A 26,732-nucleotide genomic window follows, 5' to 3' on the forward strand; every position below is an offset into this window, starting at 1 on the left:
AACAATGGCCGTGTGGACGCAGCCTCAAAGGCGAGATGCCGCTCATCTCCTCAGACCTTAGGTCAGCAGCTTCCTTGGTCCCCATGAGACACTCGCTCTTTGGTGCAGACTAGGCCAGTGACGGGGGACGGCTCAGGCCTCAGCCGTGCTCAGCACTGCAGCCAGGTGTCCCACTTAGAGCCTCTGCCCCAGGTCCCCCGGCCGCCCGCCAGAGGCTGAGGGCTTCCGGAGGCCACAGGGAAGTCCCAGGAAGCAACAAAGCTCCTGTGGGTCCCGCAGCCTGCCTCCTGCGCATGCTGGGCTGCTCGTCTGCGGATGGCGCCAGGCGCTCCTCAGCGCAAGGCCTGGGCTTGGGAGGTTGCTAATGAGCAGTGATGGATCAGGCACAGCTCCCTGAAGGGCCCGCTGACCTCACATGCATTTGCCAGATGACTGTCTGGGGTCACAGGTGTAGTTTGTGGTCATGGAAAAGGGAAAGCTAATTGGCATGGGCTTTGAAATGGACCTGGGGCACCCATAAATAGACTCCATGTCCTGCAGCGCGGGACTGTGCTCAGCACAGTGCAGAGGTGGCCTCTGCCCTCGGGAGGGCTGCCCTGGCTCTCCCTGTCTGTGCTCCCGACAGCTCAGCAGGCTGCAGGGCACATCCTGGTCCCACTGTAGGGTGGGGAGCTTCCCAGTGTCAGTGACATAAGGTGGGCACGTGGCAGGCCCTCGGCCCAGAGGTCTGCCTCCAGGCCTGCAGCTCAGCAGGCCTTACTTTCCCTGGAACAGCAGGACCTTGCCTCCTTCCCTCTTCATCGCCAAGTGGCAGAGTGCTCTTGGCAGACTGTGGCCACCCCAGTGCTCCTGGCCCAGGCCACGGTCTCCAGGCCACTCCCTACCCTGGCCAGGTGGCATCTCCGTCACCTATCCCTCCCCCCCCACCCCCGCCAGATTCCTGAAACTTCTCCTCCTATGCTCATCACCCTGTGGTCCCCAAGAGAGGCCTCCCCAAGGACAGAGCCTCTTACTGTCTGGTCTAACCCTCTTCCTGCCAAGAGAACTTCTCCCCTGTGGCTACTCAGGCTTTTCTGAAACTTGCCTCTGGGTATTAAATCTGCTTCTTTCCCATTTCCTTTATCAGCCTCTAACCAACGCAGAATCATTCTCCCTTCTGAATTTCTTTTTTAAACATTTTTGTGTTAGCTGCTGAAAGCAGAGAAAGCAAGAAAATCTCTGAAACCCTTAAACAAAGCAGAAGCTTATGTCTTTGTTTCTGTTTTGCAGCCCGGAGGTGGGCATGCAGGCTGGCCTGAGGGTGTGGAATCTCCCCTGGGCATCCCTCCTGTGCTGCCAGGCCCAGGTTGCAGAGGGGCACCTGCTTCCTCATCCAGTATTAGTGGAGCTAGCAAGCACGTACAGGCAGGATGCCCTCGCGGTCACTGTGGTGGCTGTGTGGCAAAGGGAGTCCTGGGGTCACTCAGCCCTTTCTGCTTGTCTCCTTCAAGGAACGGCCGCTGTGCTCTCTCCCGCGCCCCACCCTGCATCCTTCTCCCAGGCCCTCACGGTTCCAGTGCCGAGGCTGGGGTGGCAGTGGGTTGAGCACTGCACCTGTCTCCTGACCCTGCCCTCACCTGGCAGAGATCCCATCTCCCTGGGAAGGAGACTCCGCAGGGAGCAGGGTGCCAGCAGCCTTGGTCTCCTGGAGGTGGGCTGGAAGTTGTCATGGATTGCATGGACTGAGGAGGACCGAATCATGAATTCTCCACGGTCAGTAGCTCCATTGTAGGAGGAACTTTGTGCAAAATTCATCCTTTTTGAGAAACTGCGAGAGATTTCTCTGTGAACAAAATGATCTTTATTTCCAACTGTGTTCTGATGGAATTGTTTGGGAAGTTAGAAAACAAATATTTCTGCTACTATTTAGTTTTAAAATATGGGCAAGAAAATTCCACTTGTCACCAGGAGCAGGAACGAGATCTGTCGTCTTGAGACGGTGGCCGTGCCAACGTGGGAAGACCACGCGTGACGCAAGCGGAGCCGCTGCCCAGGGCAGCGTTTCCAGTGTGTGCTTCTCTGCACCTCAGCAGAGGCGTGGCTGAGCCCTGAGCCACCCCAAGTTTAATGTGGGCAAACCTCCTCCCACCTTGGGTGAGGACACGTCCCAGCCTCTTCTGGTTAGGATTGTCCCGTTGTGGGAGAGGGCTTGACAGCAGCCCACGTGAGCCAGGCCGGAGGAGCACTGAGCTTCCTGCTCAGTACTGAGGGGACAGCGCAGTCTGCACTGCGTGGGGAGCAGGGTGCCCTGGACGGAGCACAGAGAGGGAAGGAGCAGGGGGAGGGAGATGTGCTGGACAGCTGTCCACTGCAGAGCACCCGTTGACGTCTTGGCCTGCCCTGGTTCCGTCCGAGCACCACTGGAAGCACAGGAGGGGCGTGCAGTGTGCATGTGTGTGTGTGTTGTTGTCTCGTGACCCTCAGAAACCAAGCGTTACCCTGAATGTGTCCAGCGTCTTCTCTCTTTCCAAGGGGACTCTTATCAATGAGTTCCCATTTAACCAACAGCTGGAAACCTCCAGTTACCAATCACTGACCTGCTTTTGCAAAAGAAACCTCATTTAATCCCCAATAAGAATCATGGCATGGCTGACTCTCTGTCACCTTGTTGGTGATGAGAAAATGGCTTGAAGGAGTCTGGGCTTGGTGGCAGGCATCTCCCCTGGCTGTGCCGGGTGCTCTCTGTGCCATGCTACGGGCTGAGGAGGGGAGCCCACTGCGCGCACTGGGGCTTTGCTGGGTACAGGGCTCTGGGACGCTCTTGCACAGACCAGGTGACGGGCTGGGTGCCCACCGAGGCTCCATGCCGCAGGACATTTTTACGTCAGGCAGGAGAGGACCAAGGAGCTTCTCTTCCTGTGGTGGCCTCCTCTAGGAGAGACGCTTTCCTCTTCAGGAACACAGCAAGCCGCCTACCACCGGCTCCCTGGCTCCCAGGCTGTTTAGCATGTCCCCAAGTCGGGGACTATTCCTGCCTCACAGTCACCGTGGGCCCCTCCTGCACAGGCCCCTCAGAGCATGCCCACCTGGGGCACAGTGGCGCCAGCCACGCCCTCCCTCCACCTTCTTTAGGAAAAGGCATCTCCCAAGCAGCAAGCAAGCTTCCGCTGTGAGGACCAAGGCCTGTGCCCGGGCAGTGGCCTCCGTCCAGAAACGGGGGTTGCCTTTTAGCTGCCCGCTGGCCAGGAGGCTTGGTGTGCCAAGCAGGGAACTGTGAGTGGGACCCGTGCCCGAGTGTCCCCTGAGAAGCAGAAGTCCATGTGGCCAGTACCACAGACCCAGCCCAGATAGTGGGGCGGCCAGGAGGACCAGTGTCTCCTCTAGAGGAAACCCAGACACGGGCAGCCCCATCCCAAGTGTGCGGCCTACTTCATCCTCACCCCTGCATACACCCTCACAGAGCTCTGCACACCACGGCCAGTCGTGGCCTGGAGTCCAGGAGCGGCCCTGGAGGGCCTCAGGCCCCCGAGCAGATATGGTTTGCTATCCCTGCAAGAGAGACACTGGGGGGCTGGAAAGACCAGCCTTCTGTCTTCAAACCAGATCCCCAGGGCAGTGACGCTGGGGACCTCCACCCCACACAGTCCCACTCCATGTGTCTGAGAGCTCAGGGGACAGAGAGGCAGCTCTGGGCATCCAGGGGGCTCCAGCGTTTGGAGGTTTGGCACTGGGTTGCCCCTCTCGGGGGGCTTCTGCAGGCCCACAAGGACACTGGAGCAGCTGGGGGCTGGGCAGGGCTGGCAGCTGACCCCCAGGCTCATCAGAAGTGCTGGCTGGCAGCTGGGACACCGAATGGCTGCTCAGTTTTGCCATCCAAGTCACCAGAGCGTCCATGGTCACTACCCCGGGCCCCCAGGCACTAAGGAATCCGTCAGCGTCCTTCTCCGCTGGTGGCTTCCAGTTTGCAAACATGGCCGTGCTGTGGGCAGTGAAGGCACCTGGGGGAAGGAGAGGAGGGCGCACCCTCAGGGTCGCCCACGGGTGACCACCACCTCTAGCCCCTCCCCCGCTTCTGTCGGCTGCTGCAAGTGAAGTGGAACTGGAGGAGGCCCCAGCCTGGCTCCTGCCCTGCAGTCGCCCTGGCCAGGCCCTGGCCAGGCCCTGGCCAGGCCCTGGGCAGCTCCCTGCCTCCGACCAAGCGTTCCTCAGAAGGTGCCTGTGGAGGCACCGCCTGCCCCAGGGGCCTTGCAGCCAGGCCTTCTCTGGGCCTCATAGCAGCCTTCACAGGCCTGCCTTCCCCAGGACCAGAGCCCTGTCCCTAGTAACAGTGGCTGATGGGCCCCGCCAGGCTGAGCTGGGGACGCAGGCCTCAGGCCATTGTACTTCTGCTGGTTTACAACGGGCAGGTTTCTGAAGGCAGGTTTGACGGGTTTGAAGTGGGTGTGGAAGAGGTGGCAGAGAGTAAGCAGGCTGCTCAGCTTCAGGGGAGCTAGAGTGGGGGGCAGGGGCAGGTACAGGCTCTCAGCTCCCGGCCAAGGGCAGGGGGAGACCTGGGGACACCCCCATGCTTGCCGGTCCCTCCTGGGGAGGCCCACAGCACACGCTCAGTGCCAGACTCCAACAGATGCCCTCAGGAGCTCAGCCTTGCTGGCCAGATGCAGGTGTGACGGTATCCCGAGGTGCCCTGCGGCCATGGTGTGGACAGTGTGCTGGTGGCTCAGGAGCTGGGGACCTCATGGCCAGAGGTTCTCACGTGGGAAGGTTTCCTGCAGAAAGAGGTTGAAGTGAGATTTAAAAGGGGATGGGATAAAACTTTGTGCTTTTTTTCCTGGAAATGTGGACTGAAGCCAGGGTGCTCAGCCACTGAGCTAAAATTAAGTGAATAAATAAGTAAACAAACAAATAAAATAGATAACAAGCAGGTTGGGACTGGGCAGGAGGGAAGAGCAAGCACATCCTGCCCCGGGCTCAGGGCTCTGCCCATCCAAAGAAGGACCGGGAGGTCGTGGAGAGGACCAGATCTGCAGGAGTTAAGGAAATCAAGGCGTCAGCTAGGGAAGTCCTCTCCGCCTCCTGTCCTGCTGATGCCCTCTTGCCTCACATGACCACGCTCGGGCATCAGGAGATGAGGACTGTGTACGGGTGCTCCTGGGCCCCGTCTTCACCTGGCTGTCGGGAAGTCACCTGGCCTCACCTTCTGTTCTGTGTGTGTGTGAAAGTGTGTGTGTGTGTGTGAGTGTGTGTGTGTGTGTGTGAAAGTGTGTGTGTGTGTGTGTGAGTGTGTGTGTGAAAGTGTGTGTGAGTGTGTGTGTGTGTGTGTGTGTGTGCACAGGTGCTCCTGGGCCCCGTCGCCTGGGTGTCGGGAAGTCACCTGGCCTCACCTTCTGCTGTGTCCTGGGCCCCGTGGTCACCTGGCTGTCGGGAAGTCACCTGGCCTCACCTTCTGTTCTGTGTGTGTGTGAAAGTGTGTGTGTGTGTGTGAGTGTGTGTGAAAGTGTGTGTGAGTGTGTGGGTGTGTGTGTGTGCACAGGTGCTCCTGGGCCCCGTGGTCACCTGGCTGTCGGGAAGTCACCTGGCCTCACCTTCTGCTGTGTCCTGGGCCCCGTGGTCACCTGGCTGTCGGGAAGTCACCTGGCCTCACCTTCTGTTCTGTGTGTGTGTGAAAGTGATTGTGTGTGTGTGAGTGTGTGTGTGTGTGTGTGTGCACAGGTGCTCCTGGGCCCCGTCGCCTGGGTGTCGGGAAGTCACCTGGCCTCACCTTCTGCTGTGTCCTGGGCCCCGTGGTCACCTGGCTGTCGGGAAGTCACCTGGCCTCACCTCTGCTGCGTGCCCTGGGAGCATGGCTGCGTGGGAACTGAGGCCCCTGAGAGGCAAGCAGTTTGCCGTGATTTAAAATTGCTAAGGCCAGTCAGCTTCTGTCCCATCCTCCTTCAAAGTCCTGGCGACGGGGCGGTGGCAGAGGACTTGGGCTGAGCCCCGGAGCTGCACTCCCCACGGGCCTCCTGGCATTGGTGCGAAGGCCCACCCCGTCTGGGATGTGCCTTCGAGTCACAGAGAAGGGCCTGCCCTCAGCACCCAGGCCCTTCCCAACCACCTGTCTGCCTCGGTCCTCTCTGCTCTGGATCTCCCAGGTACCGTCCCAGTCTGAAAACCTGGGCTCTGCCTCCTGCCCACCTGCTCCTCCTGTGGAGGTCTGACTGCGCAGGGCCATCTGCCCCAGCCCTGGCCCCTGGAGGCTGTGGACCCTCCAGGCCAGCTGGTCCTTGGTGGGGAGACAGTGCCCTCTCGTGGGCACTGGCTGGAGCTGCTCCAGGCTGAGGCTCAGCCCAGGACAAAACCAGCCGCCCTGGGCCTCCACCAGGCCCAGCCCTGAGTGTGCCTTGGAGGCTGGCCTTTCTCCTGTGTGGAGGGAAGGAGGAGCCGCAGGACGGGGAGTGGCTCCCCAGTGCGGTGGCAGCCTGCTCCCCCAGAGTTTACCTAAGGACAGCCCCCAGGTGAGCGGTGCTGCAAGGCAGATGTGACCCGTCTGGACGGGCTTGGGACAATTTCTGCACTTACCTGTCTTGACTCCTCTCAGGTGAGGGGTAGACTCGTGGGAGGGAAATGCCTTCCTGGAGGCCTCTTACTGAAGGGGCCAGCCATCTCAGTAGGGTCCCCTGGAGCCTGCGTTTCCTGGGTGGTGGCTGGTGCAGGCCTGCTGGCCGTGAAAACCATGTGCAAGGTACAAACAGGGATGGGCCCTTTAAAACGTGCTTCAGTGGAAGCAGTGGGTCTGAGGAGGGCGGGTGCGGGCGCCCGTCAGGGAGGCAGGGACCTGATCATCTGTGATGGCTGCTGGATTAGGTAACCGCTCCGCTGGCTGAAATTGGATCTCAGAGGACGAGCGTTAACATCTCTGGTGTCCTGGCGGAAGGTTCATTTGAGTCTTGCATGGTGCCGCCGAGATAAAAAGGAGCTTTTAAATAATCATTTTGTCTCCCACTCGCCAGAGTGCTGGCTTCAAGCAGTAAATAGGTAGCATCAGTTCTGCTTAGACACACCACCCTTCCGCTTATTTATTTAATGTTGGTGGGACTTTGTTTTAACCGACTGGCTGAGCAGTCTCCGTGTCAGTGAATCCAGCACCTGTCTTCACAGTGCTGCGCTGGCGTCCCCTGGCTCTGGGTTGGACCACAAGCATGCCATCGTCCCTGCCCCGTGCCCCATAAATATGCAGCCAGTCCACCAGAACCAGACCCTCCCGTGGACGGAGCGGAGGGTGAAAGTGTTGCCCGGAGCTGTCCTTGCTCACACTGGCTCCTGCACACGTTCTGACGTTTTCCGTTTTCACGATTTGAGGGTGATGAAACAGGGCAATCGGAGAAACTTGGAGAGGACTTCTTGGTTTTCTGCTTGTTACTTTTCCTTTTTTTTTTTTAATTTTCTAATCTCTAGTGAAACAATTATATTAGTTTATTAATAACTCAGAGCCTATATATTTTTTTTAATTTTGGGATGACTCGTAAGCATCTTTGTAATGAAATTAACATTCACCAATAAAGACCCATGAACCCCACAAGTGGATGTCCTCACCCCGGACAGTCTCCTGGACCCCGGGGGTAGGAGGGCAGAGCTGCAGGGCTCTGGCGGCAGGTGCCTTGGGTGGCTGGATCCCTCTTGGGACCATGAGGTCCCCGTCGCAGGAAGGCCACACAGTCACTCTGCACAGGAGACCTGGGTGGTGGTGAGGATTTGGGAGACCTGAGTAATTAGCTCAAGAGACAGAACCCATGGCTGCTTCCTTATTCCCAATGATCAGCCCGACAGGCAGCTTCCATGGTCTCTGAGCCCACCAAGGAAGGCTTCGCTGAAAGACAGCTGTGGGGCCAGCCCACCTGTGCCGTGACGTCGACAGCAGAACACGCGGTGTGGGAGGACAACGCGGCCGGGACTCAGCAGGGGGTTTTCCTTCCTCTCTCTCCCACCTCCCGCCCTCCTTCCTCCACCCTCCCTCCGCCCTTTCTTAGTCCATCAAGGGCACAAGTGTCCCTGCACTTTCGTTCTCTGTGCTCCTCATGGCCACAGCTGGTCCACACGGCGTGGTCCACACGTGGCTGGTCCACACGGCCACCTCTGGTCCCTGACAGCCCTGCTGTAGCTTTTCTTCGGAACAGAATGTGGGATTTCTTTCTAAACTGCTGTCACGGTCCTTGGAAGCCAAGCGTGTGGGCACAGCCGACAGTGATGCTGGAGTTGCCAGAGACGGAAGGCCCTGGACCTCTAGGTGTCCCCAGTCACAGCCTGGCAGGGCCACCTGGCTCGTTTCTGCAGGCAGCTGGCATGGGCCCATCCCCCTGGGGCTCACCAAGGCACCTGCTCTGAAGCAGCCCTTGACTCTCACGGCCCAGGAGCTGTGTATCCACCAGGGACCTAGACCCTCCACCTGCAGCCCTGAACACGATTAAATGCTGGCCCCCTTCCCCTCAGCCCACAAGTACCTCTCTCCCTTGCTCCCCCCCCCCATAAAAATTCTCCTCCAGTTTTCAAAATTGAAAGTCCCCTTCATGCACCTCTCAGCAAAGGCTTGGCTGCCGACTCTAGCCCGGGTGAGATGAGCGCTTCCTTACACGGCAGGTCGGATGCAGCAGCGAGGAAAGGCTGGGTCTCTGGGTCTCTCTGGGCCCAAGTTACCCCTCACCCGGTGTCTGTGGTGTCTGTAGAGGTGGCCGTCCACTGTGCAGGAACGGTGCCTTCCCGAACCCCTTGACAGGTCTGCTTACAGGGCCTCGCCCTTGTTTCCCCCCAGGACAGAGCCACGTGGCCTGGAGCGCAGGGAGCCCTGGGGGGGGGGGGGGAAGTCCTGCCCCAGGGCCTGAGATCTCCTCCATTCCCTCCACCTATCTAGCTCGGGCGATATTGGAAATGAAAATTTCCTTTAATCAAATGTTACAAAGAAAGTTGAGTGAAGCCGCAAGCTCACGGAAATCTAAAATTAGAAATAAAGAAGGAAATGCTTCTCCTTCAATTGAAATTTGGCAGTTGGAAAATGAAAGCAAAAAATATATTCTATTGAAATTAACTTACGTCGTTCTGGATTTTTTATTGTGGTAAATGTACATAATAGGAGCTTCACTGTTTGGGGTCTTTTTGAGGGTGCAGATCAGTGGTGTTACGTATTTCACCGTACAGTGGTCACCAGGGTGCACTGAGACCCTCTCACCACCCCAAAGCTAAGCTCTGCTTGGTGCACCCACCTGCCACCCCTGGCCTCCCACCATCTCTGCCTCTCTGAGGCTGGCCACGCTAGAGACCGGGTGTGGGTGGAGTGTGATGTGCTTTGAGCAGTGCCACCTCCCCAGGTTTCTCCCACCGCTCCTTGGTGGGCCCTGCACCACCCTGGCTGAAATTCTCCCCAGGGCCTTCTGCTCACCTGCCCGGCTCTCTTTCTCCTAGTGTTGAGCATCCGGGGAGCCCAGGAGGAGGAGCCCACGGACCCTCAGCTGATGCGCCTGGACAACATGCTGCTGGCCGAGGGGGTGGCCGGGCCCGAGAAGGGCGGTGGGTCGGCGGCAGCGGCGGCAGCAGCGGCAGCCTCTGGAGGGGCGGGCTCAGACAACTCGGTGGAGCACTCCGACTACAGGGCCAAGCTGTCGCAGATCAGGCAGATCTACCACACGGAGCTGGAGAAGTACGAGCAGGTAAGAGGGCCCGGGCTCCGCACGGCCTGTGGTGCAGGGCTGCCCCCGGGGCTCGCAGACCCTTCAGCCAGCCTTGCTCCCACAGGCACTGTGCCCAGCACTTCCTTGCTGGCCAGAAAGCCCAGTGGAACTGGAGGCCACCAAGCCCTAGGCTCAACCATGGAAGGGCAGGCGTTCAATGAGATGCAGGCATAAAGCACGGGAAGTTGTGAACGGTGGTCTCAGGACACCTCGGCGTCCGTGTGAGGAACACCCAACACTGGCACTCCGTGGGCGCTGCCAGGTGGAGTGGCTCACACCTGGTTGGGGCATGTCAGTGCCCTTGATCGTCCCTTATTTAGGACGACTGCTCTTTTGATGTTGATAGACTCCTGTGCGAAAGGACATCAGAACTTGTCCTTACAGGCCCTTCGTGTTCTCCTCTTTACATAACACGTGGCCTGCAACAGGGCTCACGCCTTCCTCCTAGAAAGAGGGGGTGCCCCAGCAGACCCCAGAGCCTGACCTCTGGAGAGCAGGCCCGGCAGGTGGCCTGCACGCTGCTCAGAAAGCTGCAGGTGCACATTGGCCGTCCCACAGGTGAAGGACATTCACTGTGCCACAGATGATGGACATTAGCTGTCCCACAGGTGAAGGACATTAGCCGTCCCACAGGTGATGGACATTCACTGTCCCACAGGTGAAGAACATTAGCCGCCCCACAGGTGAAGGACATTCACCGTCCCACAGGTGGTGGACATTAGCCGTCCCACAGGTGAAGGACATTCGCCATCCCACAGGTGATGGACATTCGCAGGTGATGGACATTAGCTGTCCCACAGGTGAAGGACATTAGCTGTCCCACAGGTGATGGACATTCACTGTCCCACAGGTGATGGACATTAGCCGTCCCACAGGTGAAGGACATTCACTGTCCCACAGGTGATGGACATTAGCCGTCCCACAGGTGGTGGACATTGGCCGTCCCACAGGTGAAGGACATTGGCTGTCCCACAGGTGATGGACAGTAGCCGTCCCCTCAGGTAAAGGACCGTGAACATCCCTCCGAGGGAGGGCAGGAGAGGCTCTAGAGCACCATGTGCAAACGTGGTGTCCTGGTCATGCAGAGCTCTGCTGGACAGCCGGGGCAGAGTGACCTCACACCATTTCCTCTCTCAGGAGGCTGTGGCACCAGGCCTGTGCCTGTCCTTCAGCGGCCACATCTGCGGCCACCTCTTGGACACACGTGGTGCTGAAGTTCTAGGTGAACTTCCTCCCACCAAATATCAGACATTCTGTTCCTTCATTTTTATGGATCAAAAAAGAAAAGGGAGGAAGAGCCAAAGGTAGAAAACCCCCTGCAGCCCACGCAGGAATGTCTAGGTGGGAGGCAAATGAAACTTAATAGAAAATTTAAATTTTAAAACAGAAATAGGCATTTTAAAATTTAAAACGAAGAAAGTTTCATTATAATGCTCCTATCCCCCTTGAAATAGACTTCCACAAAGTCCCCCTGCTGGGTGGGGAGATGGCCGTGAAGCCCAAAGCCGCCAGGGTCAATGCAGGCCTCCGGGCGGAGGGCGAAGGAGGGATGAGAGCAGGCCAGCCAAGGCCCGGAGCGCCACCCCAGGATCTCGCACAGCGCTGCTGCGGCAGACACCCTATCCCAGCATTCCGAGCTTCTCTGCTCACCCAGCTTCCCCACCTGCACCCTGCTGCCAGCTGGGGCTGCCCTACCTGCCGGGTCACCTGAGGTTAGGTGACGGGCACACTCCCGTGGAGACGCTCTGGCCTGGGTTCTCCTTCCTCGGAATTCTTCTACACCTCCACCAGGACACCTGGCCCCTGGCCCGACCCTCTAGACACTCCTGCCAATCCAGGGGCCGCTGGAAGAGCCAAGCGGCTCCTGACTCTGGGGATGCAGCGCGTCAGGTTGGAAGGGGCCGGGAGCTGGCTGTGTCTAGCTCAGGAGACACTCTTCTCCCCACGAGCCCCTCTGTCGCTCCATTCTCCTGTGAGTGAGTAAAACTGTCAGCAGGAGCGTGTCCCAACCACCAACCCCATGGCTGCCCTGGGCCTGACTTGGCTGCCCTGGGTCCTTCAGGCCGTTCTGGGGGTGGGGACCTGGACAGGAGGTGCCATCACATTTCCATGTCGGGTAGGAAGGGGAGGTCAGAGGTCAGAGAGTGCCTGGTCCCATGTCCAGTCAGAGTGCCCTGAGCTCTGGTGCTGACCCTTGACCAGGGCACCCTCTGGGATACCTGGCTGCACCCGGAACAGTGTGATGTCTTGTCCCCTCGGTGATTTCCTGGGCTAGAGGCTGGCACCCAAGGCAGGCGGGTACAGAGACGTTCTCTGGAGGAACTTTCCCCCGGCACTGACCTATTCTACCTAATGAAGATGTCAGAAGTTAGAAACATAAGAAGAGCCCCTAGACACCGAGCAAACTGTGGGCCTGTCATGGCAGCCGTTGGTGTTTACTATTTTAGGAAGTACTGAAGCCACCTCTCCTTATTCGCAGGGGCACGTCTGCTTAATGATTTGTGAGTTAGCTGCGGTGTTGGTGGTAGGAAGTCGCAGGTCATGGAGAATCTGGTGTGTCTGAGATGTGTCTCCTGTAAAACACCTCCAGGGCCTTTGGAAAAGCAGGACACCCTGGTCCAGTAGAACATCACCCTGTGGCCTACTGGCTCCTGTAGGGAATGGCCAGGTCTGTGGTTTACCAGCTGACGCCTGGACTTCATTTTGTTTGGGGAATGGTGGTGGCAGATGACCACAGGGAAGTCGGCTGTCACAGCCTCCCCGGAGCCCGAGGCTGAGGAGGGTTTCACCAGAGGCTTCTGGCGGCTTTCAGTGGAGTGGAAGGAGTGCTCTGTCTGTGGAGTGGGGCTGCAGGAGGGCACTTTCAGCGGTGCTGCTGGTGGCGTGTTGGGGTAGCAGAACCTCAGAGCCAGGAGCCTGAACGTATCCCCAGGGCTGTTTGTGAAAATGATCCTCCGGCAGCTTTGCAGGATCCTCCAGGTTTTGTAAACAATGCCGCTGGCGAGCTCCATCTCCATGCTGAGCTGCTCTGGGTTTACTTGGTGCACGGCTAAGCAGCCCCCAAGATCCCTCTTGCTTTTGGTCGGAGGTGGAAGGAGTGGAGGGAGAGGCGGGAGGCCTGGAGGCTGGAAAGCAGGATTCAACCTGTCCTCTGCTGCAGGCCTCCCTGAAAGGCCGTCTTCTCTGGTTGCTCTTCCCAGACCTCCCTTGTGCTAGAACTGTGCCCTGGGTGGTGGGGGGGGCAGGCGATGGGAGCTCCAGTGTCCTTCCTCCTGAGTCTGCCGTGGAAACCCGGGGTCTGGGAAACCCGGGGTCTGGGAGGGCTCTACTAACTTGCTGCTTGCAGCCCAGATGCTGGCACCCCATGGAGTGGAGACCACCTGACCTCCCGGAAGCGCCCCACTGTGGGGAACCCAGGCAGAGCTCTGGGCATCGGGCCCTGCAGCTGGAGGCCTGTGTTCTGTCTGGGGCAACCTCTCCGGGCCTCTGTCACTCCTGGGCGGCTCTTCGGCAGCTGCCTTGCTCCCCAGCAGTGCACAGTCTCCAGGGCCTGCTCACTGCAGAGCAGGAAGGCCTGGGGAAGCACCCTAACTGGACCCCAGTGAAGCACAGATGGCCAGCCAGCACTGTGTGCCCCCACCCCTCCTCCCTTGCAGTCTGTGAAGCCGGGTGGAGGCCTCAGCCCATGGACGGCTGCTCCTCCAGCAAGATGGTGGGGGTCCAGCCTGTGCCTCCCTCACTCTGCTTGGCCTCAGGGATGAGGCTCACTGGCAGCTACGTGCAATTTCTCTCAGTTCTGGGCCCGAGGTTGGCTGGGGACAGCTGCTAGGACAGGTCTCGTGTTTGTATCACGCTCTCCTCAGTTCTGCATGGGTCCCAGCCGGCACGGGGAAGGGGGGCCCGTGTTCATCACACTCTGATTTCCCCCAGGAGGGAGGCTGCAGCCGGCCACAGTGGTAGACTGGGTTTCCAAGCACTCTGTTTTGAAGCCATAGTTGTGCCAGGACTTTGTAGGGCCAGGCACACAGAGAGAGAACCATTTAATGTGCCACACCCTTCAGGGCTGTCACCCATCTCACCAGGAAGGAGGAAGACGCACAGAGAGGTTGAGGACCTCTCTGTGATCCCACCCCACCTGAGCGTCAGGGCCGGGAACAGGCAGCCTGCGCTCTCACAGCCCCTCCAAGGCCAGGTGAGCGACATGCCAGAGGATTAGGAGTGGGCAGAGCCAGGCTCACGGGCATGCAGAGGCCTGCACAGTGCAAGGATTCCTCGGGGGCTCCCAGAGGTTGGGCCCAACAGGCTGCCGCTCTCCAGTGCAGACCCAGCCCAGTCAAGCTGGACGTCTTCCCCAGGTGAACAGAACGTGCCCCAGTACGTCCTCATTACACCGTTGGCGCGTGTGAAGGCCTTTGGGCGGCAGCAGCAAACGCAGCGCAGCGTGGCCGACGTTAAGGGTGCTTTGCTGTTAATGCTGACTTGGGGCCTTGGAGTTCAGGCCTCTTGAGCTTCCTCATTACAGACCTCATACCGTGTCACAGCGTCACTGAGTTAACCTGTGAAGAGACGTTTTATTAACTCTTCAGCTAAAGAAACCAAACTGTGGATGCCAGCGAAGGGCCCTGGTCTACAGAGGGACAAGTGGGCTCTGAGCCTCTGGCCCTGCTTCTGCCTCTCTTTCCTTATGGTGGGCCTTGGAGAAGTCCCTTTGCCGCTCTGGGCCACAGTTTCCAATTGTAAAGTAAGGAGGTAGAGAAATTTGATTTCCAGTCTTACTTCCAGGCTGGTGGTATTTTGTTCTGTAACCGGAGAGGATCCTGGGTCCTCCAACCCTTGTTGTGATGTCATTTTTATGAAGTCCCTGGGGTCAGACTCCCTCTGTGTTGTGGAGTGTGGATCCTCAGAAGGAGGCTGAGAGTGTGGGGGTTGGAGTAAAACTGGAAATGGCTGACGGGAAATCTCCCAGAGTCTGAAGCTTTTAATTCCGTGATTGCTCTTGAACTCTTTGGGTTATTTATGCATCCCCAAATTGAATATTTGGAAGCGATACCACATCACAGATAATGAACAAGGCAGAGAGCTCCCCATGCCTTTGACCCCAGCTCTCACTGTGGCTGACACTGGGGCCAAGGGTGGCGCAGTGAGTTTTACACCAGCATTTACGTTCTCACCTTCCACTGTAGCAAAGTCCAGGAAAAAAATCAATTAAGGATTTTCTTTTCCCTTAAATAATTGAAATCATGGCCAAAACTCGGGGCCACTGAGCTAAAGGAATTCCAGGCAGTCATTTATCCCACCATCTACTTGACAAGATGCCGTGCTCTCCCAGTTTTCTCCACATGCACAGGTTCGTAGCAGAGTGGCCCAGCTCCACCGCGCGGGCCTGCCTGGGCCCTCAGGACCGTCTGTGCTCTCCATTTCAGGCCTGCAATGAGTTCACCACCCACGTGATGAACCTCCTCCGAGAGCAGAGCCGGACCAGGCCCATTTCCCCAAAGGAGATCGAGCGGATGGTCAGCATCATCCACCGCAAGTTCAGCTCCATCCAGATGCAGCTCAAGCAGAGCACGTGCGAGGCCGTCATGATCCTGCGTTCCCGGTTTCTGGATGCGCGGTGAGTGTCCCGGGGCTAGGCTGGCCTCCTGAGCCACTGAAGAGGGTGGGCTCTGGTTGGCGCTCTTGAAGGGCTCTGGCTGTGCCACATCACTGCGGAGCCAGGCAGTGACCCGAGGATGGCTGCCAGGTCTGGTAGGACAGGCTGGGAGAACGGTGGGCCGCTGGTCTCAGGCAGGCAGAGGGGGCAGTGCTGGGAAGCTGCAGGTTTGGAGGGACGGTTTCCTCCCTCTGCTGCTCTCTCTGGTGAGCCCCCAGGATGACAGCTCTGGTTGGGCGGTTGTTCTCCCAGCACTGAGCACCTGTCTCACGTGCGTCTCACCTGGGCCCCTGGTCAGCTGACCAGCAAGGTGCAGTCAGCATGCCCTATGCACCCTTCTCTAAGAGCGCCAGGTTGGCCTGTTGGGAGGCGCGGTCTCCTCCCACACAGGCAGAGAGCGGCTCAGTTCAGTCGGCAGTATTGGTTACTTGATTAGCATGTGCCGGGGCTGTCTCGGGAGTTTGGGGACAGGGAGGTCTGGTCCCTCAGGCATAGAGAGGAAGGAGGCCGCCTGCTGTGGGCCCAGCTGGTAGGCAGCATCTGCTCACTGTGACGTCATGAGCCCCATGCACCCCACTGAGCACACACCATGGAGGTCCTTTCAGGTGCTCCAGAACCAAACAAAGCACAGACCACCCAGCCCTGGCCCTCCTGTGCCGGAGCCAGGACTCTCCCAGTTCCTTGGGCTCTGCCCACTCTTGGCATCTGGTTTGCAAGATGGTGATTGCCGTTTCTCATCTGCTCTGGAAGGATACCCTGACAATTGGCCTGGCACATGCGAGGTCTGCAGTTCATCCTGAACACGGATGCCGCCGTCCAGCTCCCCAGGTCCCGAGGGTGCCCCCATCGGTGGTGCTTATCACGGGGGTCAGGTGTGCCTGTTAGTCCTGCCATGGGACCCCCTTTTCAGTCAGACAGAAAGATTCCCTGCTCTCCTGGACCTCCGCCTTGAAGCCACAGAGCTCTACCGTGTTTCTCGTCACAGTTCTGTTCCTCCGGCCATGGGCCCCGCACAGCTCCGGGCCTCTCCTCCCACTCCCTCCTCTGTGCCCTGGCTGCAGGGAGAACGCGGTGTGGATACCAGCTAGCAGACCCCGCCTCAGGATCAAGGGAAGGCGAAGGCAGCACTTCCAGCTGGGTCCAGCGAGGCAGTGGGAGTGGGCGGTCAGCTGGCGCGGGACCCTCTGGGCGTTGCCCTCCGCCCACGGCCCGCGCCAGCCTGGCTGCGTCTGTGTGCCGGGCGGGGATGGCGGCCTGTCTGGGCCCTGCCTGTGCCATAGCCGACTGGCTGCCTGTGCCGCTCACATCCCCATGGCAACTCCCTAGTTAAAATGCGGAGTTGGCATTTATGTTGGCAGAGATTGAAAAAAGAGAAGTTGGGCCCAGACTGGGTTCTTTTCAAGAAAGAGATGGGAGAAAAGGACGGAGCAGATGCCTTGTCTGCCTGGGTTTCTTCCTGCAGTGATTTCCCTGTGCCCAGCTGAAGGTCAGACTCCAGGAGACGCCAGGCACGGCTGACTTGTGCACCGTCACCTCCACAGCCCCTGCCTGGATTGTCCCTCAGCACCAGAAGGACAGTTGCTTTAAGACAGGTCTCTTTCTCTCTCAGGCTGTGACCTTTGAATCACTGTGTCTGAGCCCAGATTGGAAACTGAAACACTGACCCATTGTCCTGTTGGGATCATCTTACACTGTGGATGTGCTCGATATTGGAAAGAGCATCGCCCACATGCCAGCCAAATGCCTTTCTCAGCCCAGAAGTAAAGATTTGCCCTGACTTGCTGACGGGGAGGTCAACAGCCCGTCCTCCAGGACCACTCACCATGATAGGGAGGGAGAGGAAGCAGACCTAGAGCCACTACAGCACTCTGCTGGGACCTGCTACTCCACAGGGGTCTGATGGGCAGGGCTGCATCCAAAAAAGATTTCATGGAAGACAAATAAAACACAAAGAGGGCTGGCCTTCATAACAGGATTAGTGTCCTGACCAGTAGGTAGGTGGAGGCCGCTGCTGATACTTTGTTTGGGACACGCCTCGTCTTAGCTTTCTAATGCTGTGCAGCAGATTAGCACAGACTTAACGCTTACAACAACCAGATTCTGCTGGTGGGTCTGGGCCGGGCTCTGCAGGGTCCTCGGCTCCGGTCCTGCAGGATGAGAGGGAGGTGTGGTCCGCTCAGGCCGAGCCCATCTGCCGCTCAGGGCCCCTCCTGTGCTCTTCTAGCTGTTGGCAGATCCTTGTGGTGGAGGAGCCGAGAGCTGCGTTCCCAGACGCCTCCCCTCCATACGCAGGTCACAGTGGCCCTCCTGAGGGCTGGCAGGAGAAAGTCCACATTAAGGCTTAACCCACTCTCCCTTCTCATCTACTCCACGTCAGCTGACTGGTCACCTGGCCCAAGGGTCCTATCCCATCGTGTTCCCATCCCAGCCTCTCGCCAGGGAAGACCAGCAGGCCAGGGTCAGGCCCTGGGTTCCTGTCACTGTGCTTCTCAGCAGGGGCCTGGGCTGGGCCTGTCCTGCAGGGGCTACTTCCTTTCTCTCTTGCCTATGTTGAGCAGACTCCAGTAGAGCTGGCCTTGGAAGCAGCACCCCTGCACTCTCTCCACATTCAGCATCTTCCTCTCATGCTGTGGGCAAGCGCTGTGCCACACAGGTATTGCTCAAGACAGGAAAAACGCTTTCCTTAAAGAGAGTGAGCAGAACTTACTAACCCCCTAAGGTTTTTCAGCAAAAGTGGGAACGATCTTTCTGTAACATTTTGTGGGAGATAGCGACACTAACACAGACACTCGCCGCTGCTCTTGAAGGGAGTTACCTAAGGAGAGGTCGCAGGAGAGGAAGGCAGCCAGCGGGGACTGTCTGTGACTGTCGGACTTACTCCTGTCCCTGATTGGGCTCATCACTGGTGGGAGCCGGTGTCAACCACTGGAATGACAAGGAGGATAAAAATGCGTGTAAACGGGGCCCTGCTCTCACAAAGCCCATGACCTCTGGGGACAAACCACACTCAAGAAGGATGGGACGTGGCAGGTAGAGTGACAGAGTTCAACCACAGCAAGCCCCGCCCCCTCTCCCACCCCCGGCACTTGCTCTGCATCAGACACCAGCTCCTCTGAGATGTGGTTCCTACCCTGGAAGGCGCTGCCTGTGGGGAGGCGTAGGTAACCTGTGGCACTTACAGTGGAGAGAGGTGCACAGAAGAGGCGGGTGCCTGAGAGCCTCCAAGGCCGCTGGTCACACAGAAGGCTGTGCTCAGGCTGCAAAGTTCTGCAGAGGGGTGCAGAGTCACCAGGAGAGCTCCGAATCTGCCTCCTGACCTGCGAAACCCGCAGTGCTGGTGAGGATGGGGGACACTTGGAGAGTTCTGTGATTGCACGGAATTGGAATTCCGGCTACAACCGAAGACCCTGATGACCTTGGATGAGTGACTTATCTTCCCAACAACTCAGCTTTATTTCTGTATCAATGGGCCAATTCTGTAAGCGGGAACAAGCAGGATACTATGAAAAGCAAACAGCAGAGAGTCCAGATCACGGTCTGCACACTGTCATCTGCAGCAGGAATGACGGGCCGTGGGCTTTCCACGGGCACCTGCCACCTCATCGTGCCGTCGGTCATTAGCGGCCTGAATGGATCCTGGCTCAGGAAGCTTCCTCCAGGGATTCTCCTGAAGACTGCGGAACTGGCCGAGGCTCTGGGGGAGTCGCTGTTGAGGCCGGGGTGCCCGCGAGGGCAGATGCAAGTCTGAAGCACCTTTGCATCTGTGCAGATGCTGAGGGGAGTGTTCTTACCTGAGACCTTCCTGCCTCCCTGCACAGGGATGCAAGTAGGCCACCCCAGGCCTCTGTGCTCTCCGTGGTCTAGAGTTCTGTCTCCAGAGTGCTGCTTGGCGCTGCCTCTGAAGCCGTCTGTCTGCAGCTGCACTGTCTGTCTGTTACATGACTACAAGTGTGAATTAATTAAAATATCAGATAATAACAACATTCTAAAAACTAGTCCTCAGCTGCACCAGCCATGTTTCAGCTGCAAAGCAGACTTGAGGCTGATGGTCACCGCATCGGACAGCATAGACATGGAAAAAGCACTGCTGGACAGCCTGCCGCCAAGATAGCCATGCCCCCAGGGCTGGAGCAAAAGGGACAGATGTGAAAGGACAGAACTGGCAGGACTGGCTTTGGGGACAGCCGTTCACGAGGCCCAGGAAGCAGCAGAGCTTAGTCACACCCAGGATTGGCACCAGCTGGGACGGAAAGAGTTGAGTACGTGAATGAATTAGCAACCACGCAAGTGGAGTCGGAGAGGCCACCCCGTAACGTGGGTGCAGGACAATGGAGCCCTCTTGGTGGGAGGCGGAATTAGTTCTGGAAACTGTTGGGAGCTGCCTGGACATGCAGTGGACATGGTGATGGCTGCCTGAGTCCACTTATGGTCTGTGACCCCCCTGGGTCTCACCACCGCCAGTCTTATGAAAAATGTCTACCGGGGCCCTGTGATTCGAAAGGTTCCCGTCCCTGGAACACTGTGTGGTCCAGCGACATTATTCAGCATCCATGTTTCTCAAGTTAAAAACCAAGATACTCAACTGTCAGAGCATCCAGTGGGTTTGAAGTCATGGGTGTCCACTGACTGTGCTGGTGAGGCCTCCAGCCACCACACGGGAACCGGGTGCCACCTTCTTACCTTCAGAAAGGGTTGTTCTCACTGTCTCCCGAAACTCTGAGATGTCTTGATCCTAGGGCCCCCAAGGGCCTTGACAGAGACCACTTCCATACAGGTGGTGAGCGCGTCCGAGCGGGGGCCCTCTCCAGCTGTCCAGTCCACCCACAGCACCGCCATTCCAGAGGCTTCCTGGAGGCCGTTGGAAGAGTCCCATCATGCTCATGCAGACAGGGAGGGGAGGCCCGAGGCTCTCCCTGGCAGGGGACTTGGGCCCGTTCCCCAGGCCTGGACCCCTGCCTTCAGCAGAGCAGCAGCCAGGGGGTGTCTGAGGACAAGCCGGAGCCGGAGCCACGCGGCTGCCTTCCCCAGAGTCCCGCCTGCAGGAGCTTTTATCACATAACTCTTCTTAGTTGGGCTTTTTAATCCAATCTGTCCAATTTCTGATGCTGGGTGACCCGGAAACTCAGCATGATTTGGGAGAGTGACTTGGGCTTGGCATAATCTGGACAGATGTGGTTAATACCTGTGGACAGATGGTGTTCATCCGGTAAAATCAGGCACTTTATTGTGTTAATTAATCCAAGTGGGACCCTGGAAACACAATATTAGCTGAATTTCCTGTCTAGCAAGGCCATCAGTGCTTTCTGTTGGCTAAATTGGGAAATTCTGTATCCGGACATAACCAGGAGGTTCCGGAAATCTTTTCCATAAGGAAAAGCTTTTGATAAAAGCCAGAAAGACTAAAGTGCTAATAGAGCTAATTTAAAGATGAAGGGCCCACCACGTCAAGGAGGCCACGCAGGTCTGCCAGGAGCGCAGCCTCCCTAAGCAGCTCCCAGCCAGCTGCAGGCCTTGGCTAGGTGGAAGTACAGGGATTCTCACTTCAAATTAGTTCAATTAGCACTTTTTGTGAAAAGGCAGAAAAACGCTTTCATTCAGAAGTGGCCTCCTTCCTTTTGGCAACCTGTGTGTGGGAAAGGTTTCCTGGGCTTTGTTTTACCACTTAGCAGCTGCTCTTGCTCAGAAGGGCCACTTCTCTCCTTCTGAGGGAAGCCGACAGTCAGGGGTGATCTCAGTCTGTTCCCTGCCCTCTTCCCCAGGTGCCTTTAAGTGCTGCATGCATTTGCACGGGGATAGAGCGGACAGAAAGCGGTCACTTATTTTTGACTGTGGCTGCAGGTCTGCCTCATCGTTAGGAGGCAGTTTGCTAGAAGGAAGAGGCTGCGTCTGTTCCACAGGCAGGCAGACCTGAATGAACCCGGGGCCCCACGGCAGGCCAGCCGAGACCTTGCAAGCAGTTCTTCACCTGTGCCTGGGAGGAGCCGGTCCGCCTCACTAGCTGAGAAAAGAGAATTCCAGGGCTGATAGCCAGCCGTGCAGAGAGACCTGGGGCCACCCAGGGCCAGCTTCAGCCTGCTGGGCACTCTGCTGGGCATTCGTCTGGCTGCATTTCCCTGCTATGCTCACCTGGGGGCTCAGGACGGCTCTCTTCACCGTTGTCAGTGAACCGAACACAAGGCCCAGAGAGGCAACCCGAATCACCAGCCTGGGGTTCCACACCAAGAGGGCCCCACCTCTGAGACTTCCTGCTCCTCCTTGCATCTCTGTGCAAATGCGTCTGCATCCCTTCCCTTAGACCTGGTGAAGGGGTGCACACTTCCCGGGGTTCTGGCAGCCAGTCCCCGGCCACTCTCATTCTCCTTTTGCTCAAAAGTGTGCCTTTCCCCAGAAGTCGGTCCTGTTGTCTCCCTTCTTGTGCTTCTACGGGGTAAAGGTTTTATTGTTGTTACCTTTCCTTTCTCTTTACAAAGGCGAAAGAGACGGAATTTCAACAAGCAAGCCACGGAGATCCTGAACGAGTACTTCTATTCCCACCTCAGCAACCCTTACCCCAGTGAGGAAGCGAAAGAGGAGCTAGCCAAGAAGTGTGGCATCACCGTCTCCCAGGTAAGAAGCCCACAGGCCGCACGGCGGGTCTGCCTCGCTGGGTGTTTGAGCCCCGTGAGGCCAGGTGAGGAGGAGGAGTGCAGAGTGGAAAGAGGCCAAGGCCCTCCCCACAGAGCACTCCTGCTGCAGAGGGGGGTCCTCACCCCGGGAGCTCTGGGTCTGTCCTGTGAGCTGTGAGGTCTACACTGCAGAGGGGGGTCCTCACCCCGGGAGCTCTGGGTCTGTCCTGTGAGCTGTGAGGTCTACACTGCAGAGGGGGGTCCTCACCCCGGGAGCTCTGGGTCTGTCCTGTGAGCTGTGAGGTCTACACTGCAGAGGGAGGTCCTCACCCCCGGGAGCTCTGGGTCTCTCCTGTGAGCTGTGAGGTCTACACTGCAGAGGGAGGTCCTCACCCCCGGGAGCTCTGGGTCTGTCCTGTGAGCTGTGAGGTCTACACTGCAGAGGGAGGTCCTCACACCCGGGAGCTCTGGGTCTGTCCTGTGAGCTGTGAGGTCTACACTGCAGAGGGAGGTCCTCACCCCCGGGAGCTCTGGGTCTGTCCTGTGACCTGCTGAGGTCTACACTGCAGAGGGAGGTCCTCACCCCGGGAGCTCTGGGTCTGTCCTGTGAGCTGTGAGGTCTACACTGCAGAGGGAGGTCCTCACCCCTGGGAGCTCTGGGTCTGTCCTGAGAGCTGTGAGGTCTACACTGCAGAGGGAGGTCCTCACCCCGGGAGCTCTGGGTCTCCCCTGTGAGCTGTGAGGTCTACACTGCAGAGGGAGGTCCTCACCCCCGGGAGCTCTGGGTCTGTCCTGTGAGCTGTGAGGTCTACACTGCAGAGGGAGGTCCTCACCCCCGGGAGCTCTGGGTCTGTCCTGAGAGCTGTGAGGTCTACACTGCAGAGGGAGGTCCTCACCCCCGGGAGCTCTGGGTCTGTCCTGTGAGCTGTGAGGTCTACACTGCAGAGGGAGGTCCTCACCCCGGGAGCTCTGGGTCTGTCCTGTGAGCTGTGAGGTCTACACTGCAGAGGGAGGTCCTCACCCCCGGGAGCTCTGGGTCTGTCCTGTGAGCTGTGAGGTCTACACTGCAGAGGGAGGTCCTCACCCCCGGGAGCTCTGGGTCTCCCCTGTGAGCTGTGAGGTCTACACTGCAGAGGGAGGTCCTCACCCCGGGAGCTCTGGGTCTCCCCTGTGAGCTGTGAGGTCTACACTGCAGAGGGAGGTCCTCACCCCTGGGAGCTCTGGGTCTGTCCTGAGAGCTGTGAGGTCTACACTGCAGAGGGAGGTCCTCACCCCCGGGAGCTCTGGGTCTGTCCTGTGAGCTGTAGGTCTACACTGCAGAGGGAGGTCCTCACCCCCGGGAGCTCTGGGTCTGTCCTGTGAGCTGTGAGGTCTACACTGCAGAGGGAGGTCCTCACCCCCGGGAGCTCTGGGTCTGTCCTGTGAGCTGTAGGTCTACACTGCAGAGGGAGGTCCTCACCCCCGGGAGCTCTGGGTCTGTCCTGTGAGCTGTAGGTCTACACTGCAGAGGGAGGTCCTCACCCCCGGGAGCTCTGGGTCTCCCCTGTGAGCTGTGAGGTCTACACTGCAGAGGGAGGTCCTCACCCCCGGGAGCTCTGGGTCTCCCCTGTGAGCTGTGAGGTCTACACTGCAGAGGGAGGTCCTCACCCCCGGGAGCTCTGGGTCTGTCCTGTGAGCTGTAGGTCTACACTGCAGAGGGAGGTCCTCACCCCCGGGAGCTCTGGGTCTCCCCTGTGAGCTGTGAGGTCTACACTGCAGAGGGAGGTCCTCACCCCCGGGAGCTCTGGGTCTGTCCTGTGAGCTGTGAGGTCTACACTGCAGAGGGGGGTCCTCACCCCCGGGAGCTCTGGGTCTGTCCTGTGAGCTGTGAGGTCTACACTGCAGAGGGAGGTCCTCACACCCGGGAGCTCTGGGTCTGTCCTGTGACCTGCTGAGGTCTACACTGCAGAGGGAGGTCCTCACCCCCGGGAGCTCTGGGTCTGTCCTGTGAGCTGTGAGGTCTACACTGCAGAGGGAGGTCCTCACCCCGGGAGCTCTGGGTCTCCCCTGTGAGCTGTGAGGTCTACACTGCAGAGGGAGGTCCTCACCCCCGGGAGCTCTGGGTCTCTCCTGAGAGCTGTGAGGTCTACACTGCAGAGGGAGGTCCTCACCCCCGGGAGCTCTGGGTCTGTCCTGTGAGCTGTGAGGTCTACACTGCAGAGGGAGGTCCTCACACGCGGGAGCTCTGGGTCTGTCCTGAGAGCTGTGAGGTCTACACTGCAGAGGGAGGTCCTCACCCCCGGGAGCTCTGGGTCTGTCCTGTGAGCTGTAGGTCTACACTGCAGAGGGAGGTCCTCACCCCCGGGAGCTCTGGGTCTGTCCTGTGAGCTGTGAGGTCTACACTGCAGAGGGAGGTCCTCACCCCGGGAGCTCTGGGTCTGTCCTGTGAGCTGTGAGGTCTACACTGCAGAGGGAGGTCCTCACCCCCGGGAGCTCTGGGTCTGTCCTGTGAGCTGTAGGTCTACACTGCAGAGGGAGGTCCTCACCCCTGGGAGCTCTGGGTCTCCCCTGTGAGCTGTGAGGTCTACACTGCAGAGGGAGGTCCTCACCCCCGGGAGCTCTGGGTCTGTCCTGAGAGCTGTGAGGTCTACACTGCAGAGGGAGGTCCTCACCCCCGGGAGCTCTGGGTCTGCCCTGTGACCTGCTGAGGTCTTCAACACGCCTCCTCCAACAACCCAGGAATGAAGCTGGTCATCAAGTAGTCATTCGATGCAGAGGACCAAAGTATCTTCCCCACCGTGCTGAGCTCACACCTGTGGACTGAAGGCCTCTATTTCGTCACCACCACACTGGGCGTTTGCACATGTCACGAGTGCCTCTGACTTGGGAAGGCACCTCATGTCACCCTGTTAGGCCTGGAGTCCTCAGTGTCACTGTGAGGTAGCCAGGTGGGAGAGCAGTGGACCTGGATCTGGATACACAGGACTCACACTCTGTGTTTCCTTTTCCTTCCCGGGAGCATCCACCCAATCTCCTCCTTCAGTCTGAACCTCAAATATCAACCAACTCCCATCTCATGGCGAGCAGTGCGATGGCTCTGAAATCTCCCAGAGAAACTTCCTCAGGATTCTGTCACTCACGAGAGAACGAAATGTATCTCCATCAGGAGCAGGATGGGAGAGAGCGGGGAAGGCCACTGGGGCAGACGCGTCATGTGTCACTTTTTGCCGAGAGTGGGTGCTCCTTGGCCCAAATCCCCGGCTTCCACTGCTCCCCACGGGGCGTGCTTGTGCAGCTGAGCAACAGGCCCGTCAGAACCAGAGCCCAGGAGAGGGGCTTGGAAGGGTAGGACTGCCGAGGCCCCACCAGCCCTGGGTGCTGCTGTGGTGAGAGCCCTCAGACGCCTGTCAGCTGAGGCAGAGGACAGACGTCCCGAGGTGCTGTGACACGGCCAAAGGTCGTCTCCGGCCTCAGCAGTTCTGGGAAAGCTGGAGCTGGGACCACACTCATGTGGCCTAGTGTTTTCCGAGGGCTGCAGCCTTCTGGTCCAGATCTAGACCCTGGTTTGCCAAGCACAAGCGCTTTCCTGCTGTCGGCTGCAGTTTGCTGGGTGAGGGCTTCCGGGATGAAGCACCTTCATTGGAAAATCAGAGAAGTTCTACAGAAGGATTAAACGGCCCTGTGCATGACGTCCAGGTCTGGGGTGCAGAATTGCAAGCCCCCCCCCACAGTGAAAGGGGTGGTTCCCAGCTGGTCTGTGGGAGGTGTGCAGAGACCTGGCCCGTCCCACCAACCGGCCTCCGTGGTGAGGCTCAGTGCAGTGCAGGCTCATGGACATGTCTCGTGCTCCGCTGCCCTTCTCTCCCCTCGCCACCCCAGGGCCGGCCTGCTGTTCCTTCCTCGTCACACCTGTCCCTCCCACAGCAGCCCAGCTGTCAGCATGTGCCACAGCCCCACTGGGAGGCACCATGGTGTGCGCTTCACAGAAGACCACGAGGCAAGAGCCCATTTCCAGCACCGCCGACCGGGGTCTCCCGGGGCTCACTCTTCCCTCTGGGGTCTTAGCTGAGTCCTCTGTCAGTTGGGGTTGGCTGATCACGTGGTGTGTCGGTCGAGCTGGCCCCCAGTCCCAAGCCCAGGGGACTCGCTGCCTCCTCTGTTGTTTCTGGCCAGCGCCCTCCTCGAGAGTCTCCCGCCCTGGCCTCCTCCCTGCCGTTCTACTGGGTCCTCCTCCCTCCTGGTCACTCGCTCTTCTTGGAGGGCCCGCTCCCGACTTGCTCAGGAACTATTGTCTCTTTCACTGGAAGCTCTACAAGCCCTACCCAAGGGCCCTGACCTCTTTTGACACTGGTTCTTCGGCAATCTGCTAAGAGCTATTGATTCCTCCCATGACCCAAAGCCCAAGCATGCTCACAGACCCAAGTCCACCTGCAGTGCACCCAGGACCTCGCTCCCCGGAGCCCAGCCAGCCTCCTCTCACCCAGCTGTTCCATGCACGGACACAGAGCCACATCAGCACCACCCGGGCTGGGAGAAACCTCAGTCCCCAGCCCCGGAGCAGACTGTTTCCGCAGCTCTGCTGAGCACTTGGCTGTGAGAGCGCTCTCTGCACGCTCAGCACAAACGTGCCTCTGCTCAAGTGTCCAGAAGGGACTTCTCTCCCGGACACCAGGCCACACCTCCTCTGCCTCCTGGCTATCGCTCTGCCCCCGGGGTCTTCCCACTCGGCCGTTCACGATTCAGATCCAACTCTCCCGAGGAAATCTGTACTTGCCTCCGTCCTGCCGGGTTACCTAGGCAGCCCTGGCCCTCGCCCAC

The 26,732-nt window shown here is 58.6% G+C and overlaps 1 protein-coding gene and 1 long non-coding RNA gene across 9 annotated transcripts in view; one reads left to right on the top strand and one right to left on the bottom strand.

The window, feature by feature from the left end:
- Window positions 1–26,732, top strand: part of Pbx1 (PBX homeobox 1) — a 234,493-nt gene that overhangs the window by 176,193 nt on the left and 31,568 nt on the right. For all 8 annotated transcript variants that reach the window (XM_005319860.5, XM_005319861.5, XM_040278709.2 and 5 more), the window contains 3 exons: window positions 9,412–9,656; window positions 15,101–15,291; window positions 21,801–21,936. In XM_005319860.5, coding sequence (XP_005319917.1) covers window positions 9,412–9,656; window positions 15,101–15,291; window positions 21,801–21,936 — 572 coding nt within the window. The remainder of the gene's footprint in view (window positions 1–9,411; window positions 9,657–15,100; window positions 15,292–21,800; window positions 21,937–26,732) is intronic.
- LOC144367089 (uncharacterized) lies at window positions 1,818–6,975 on the bottom strand. Its single transcript, XR_013426299.1, has 2 exons — window positions 6,538–6,975; window positions 1,818–4,745 (listed from the first exon to the last, which is right to left on the bottom strand). It is a non-coding gene; the product is annotated as an uncharacterized LOC144367089 (long non-coding RNA).

This window comes from Ictidomys tridecemlineatus, chromosome 10 (assembly GCF_052094955.1).
Source record: "Ictidomys tridecemlineatus isolate mIctTri1 chromosome 10, mIctTri1.hap1, whole genome shotgun sequence".
NCBI classification, from domain to species: Eukaryota; Metazoa; Chordata; class Mammalia; order Rodentia; family Sciuridae; genus Ictidomys; species Ictidomys tridecemlineatus.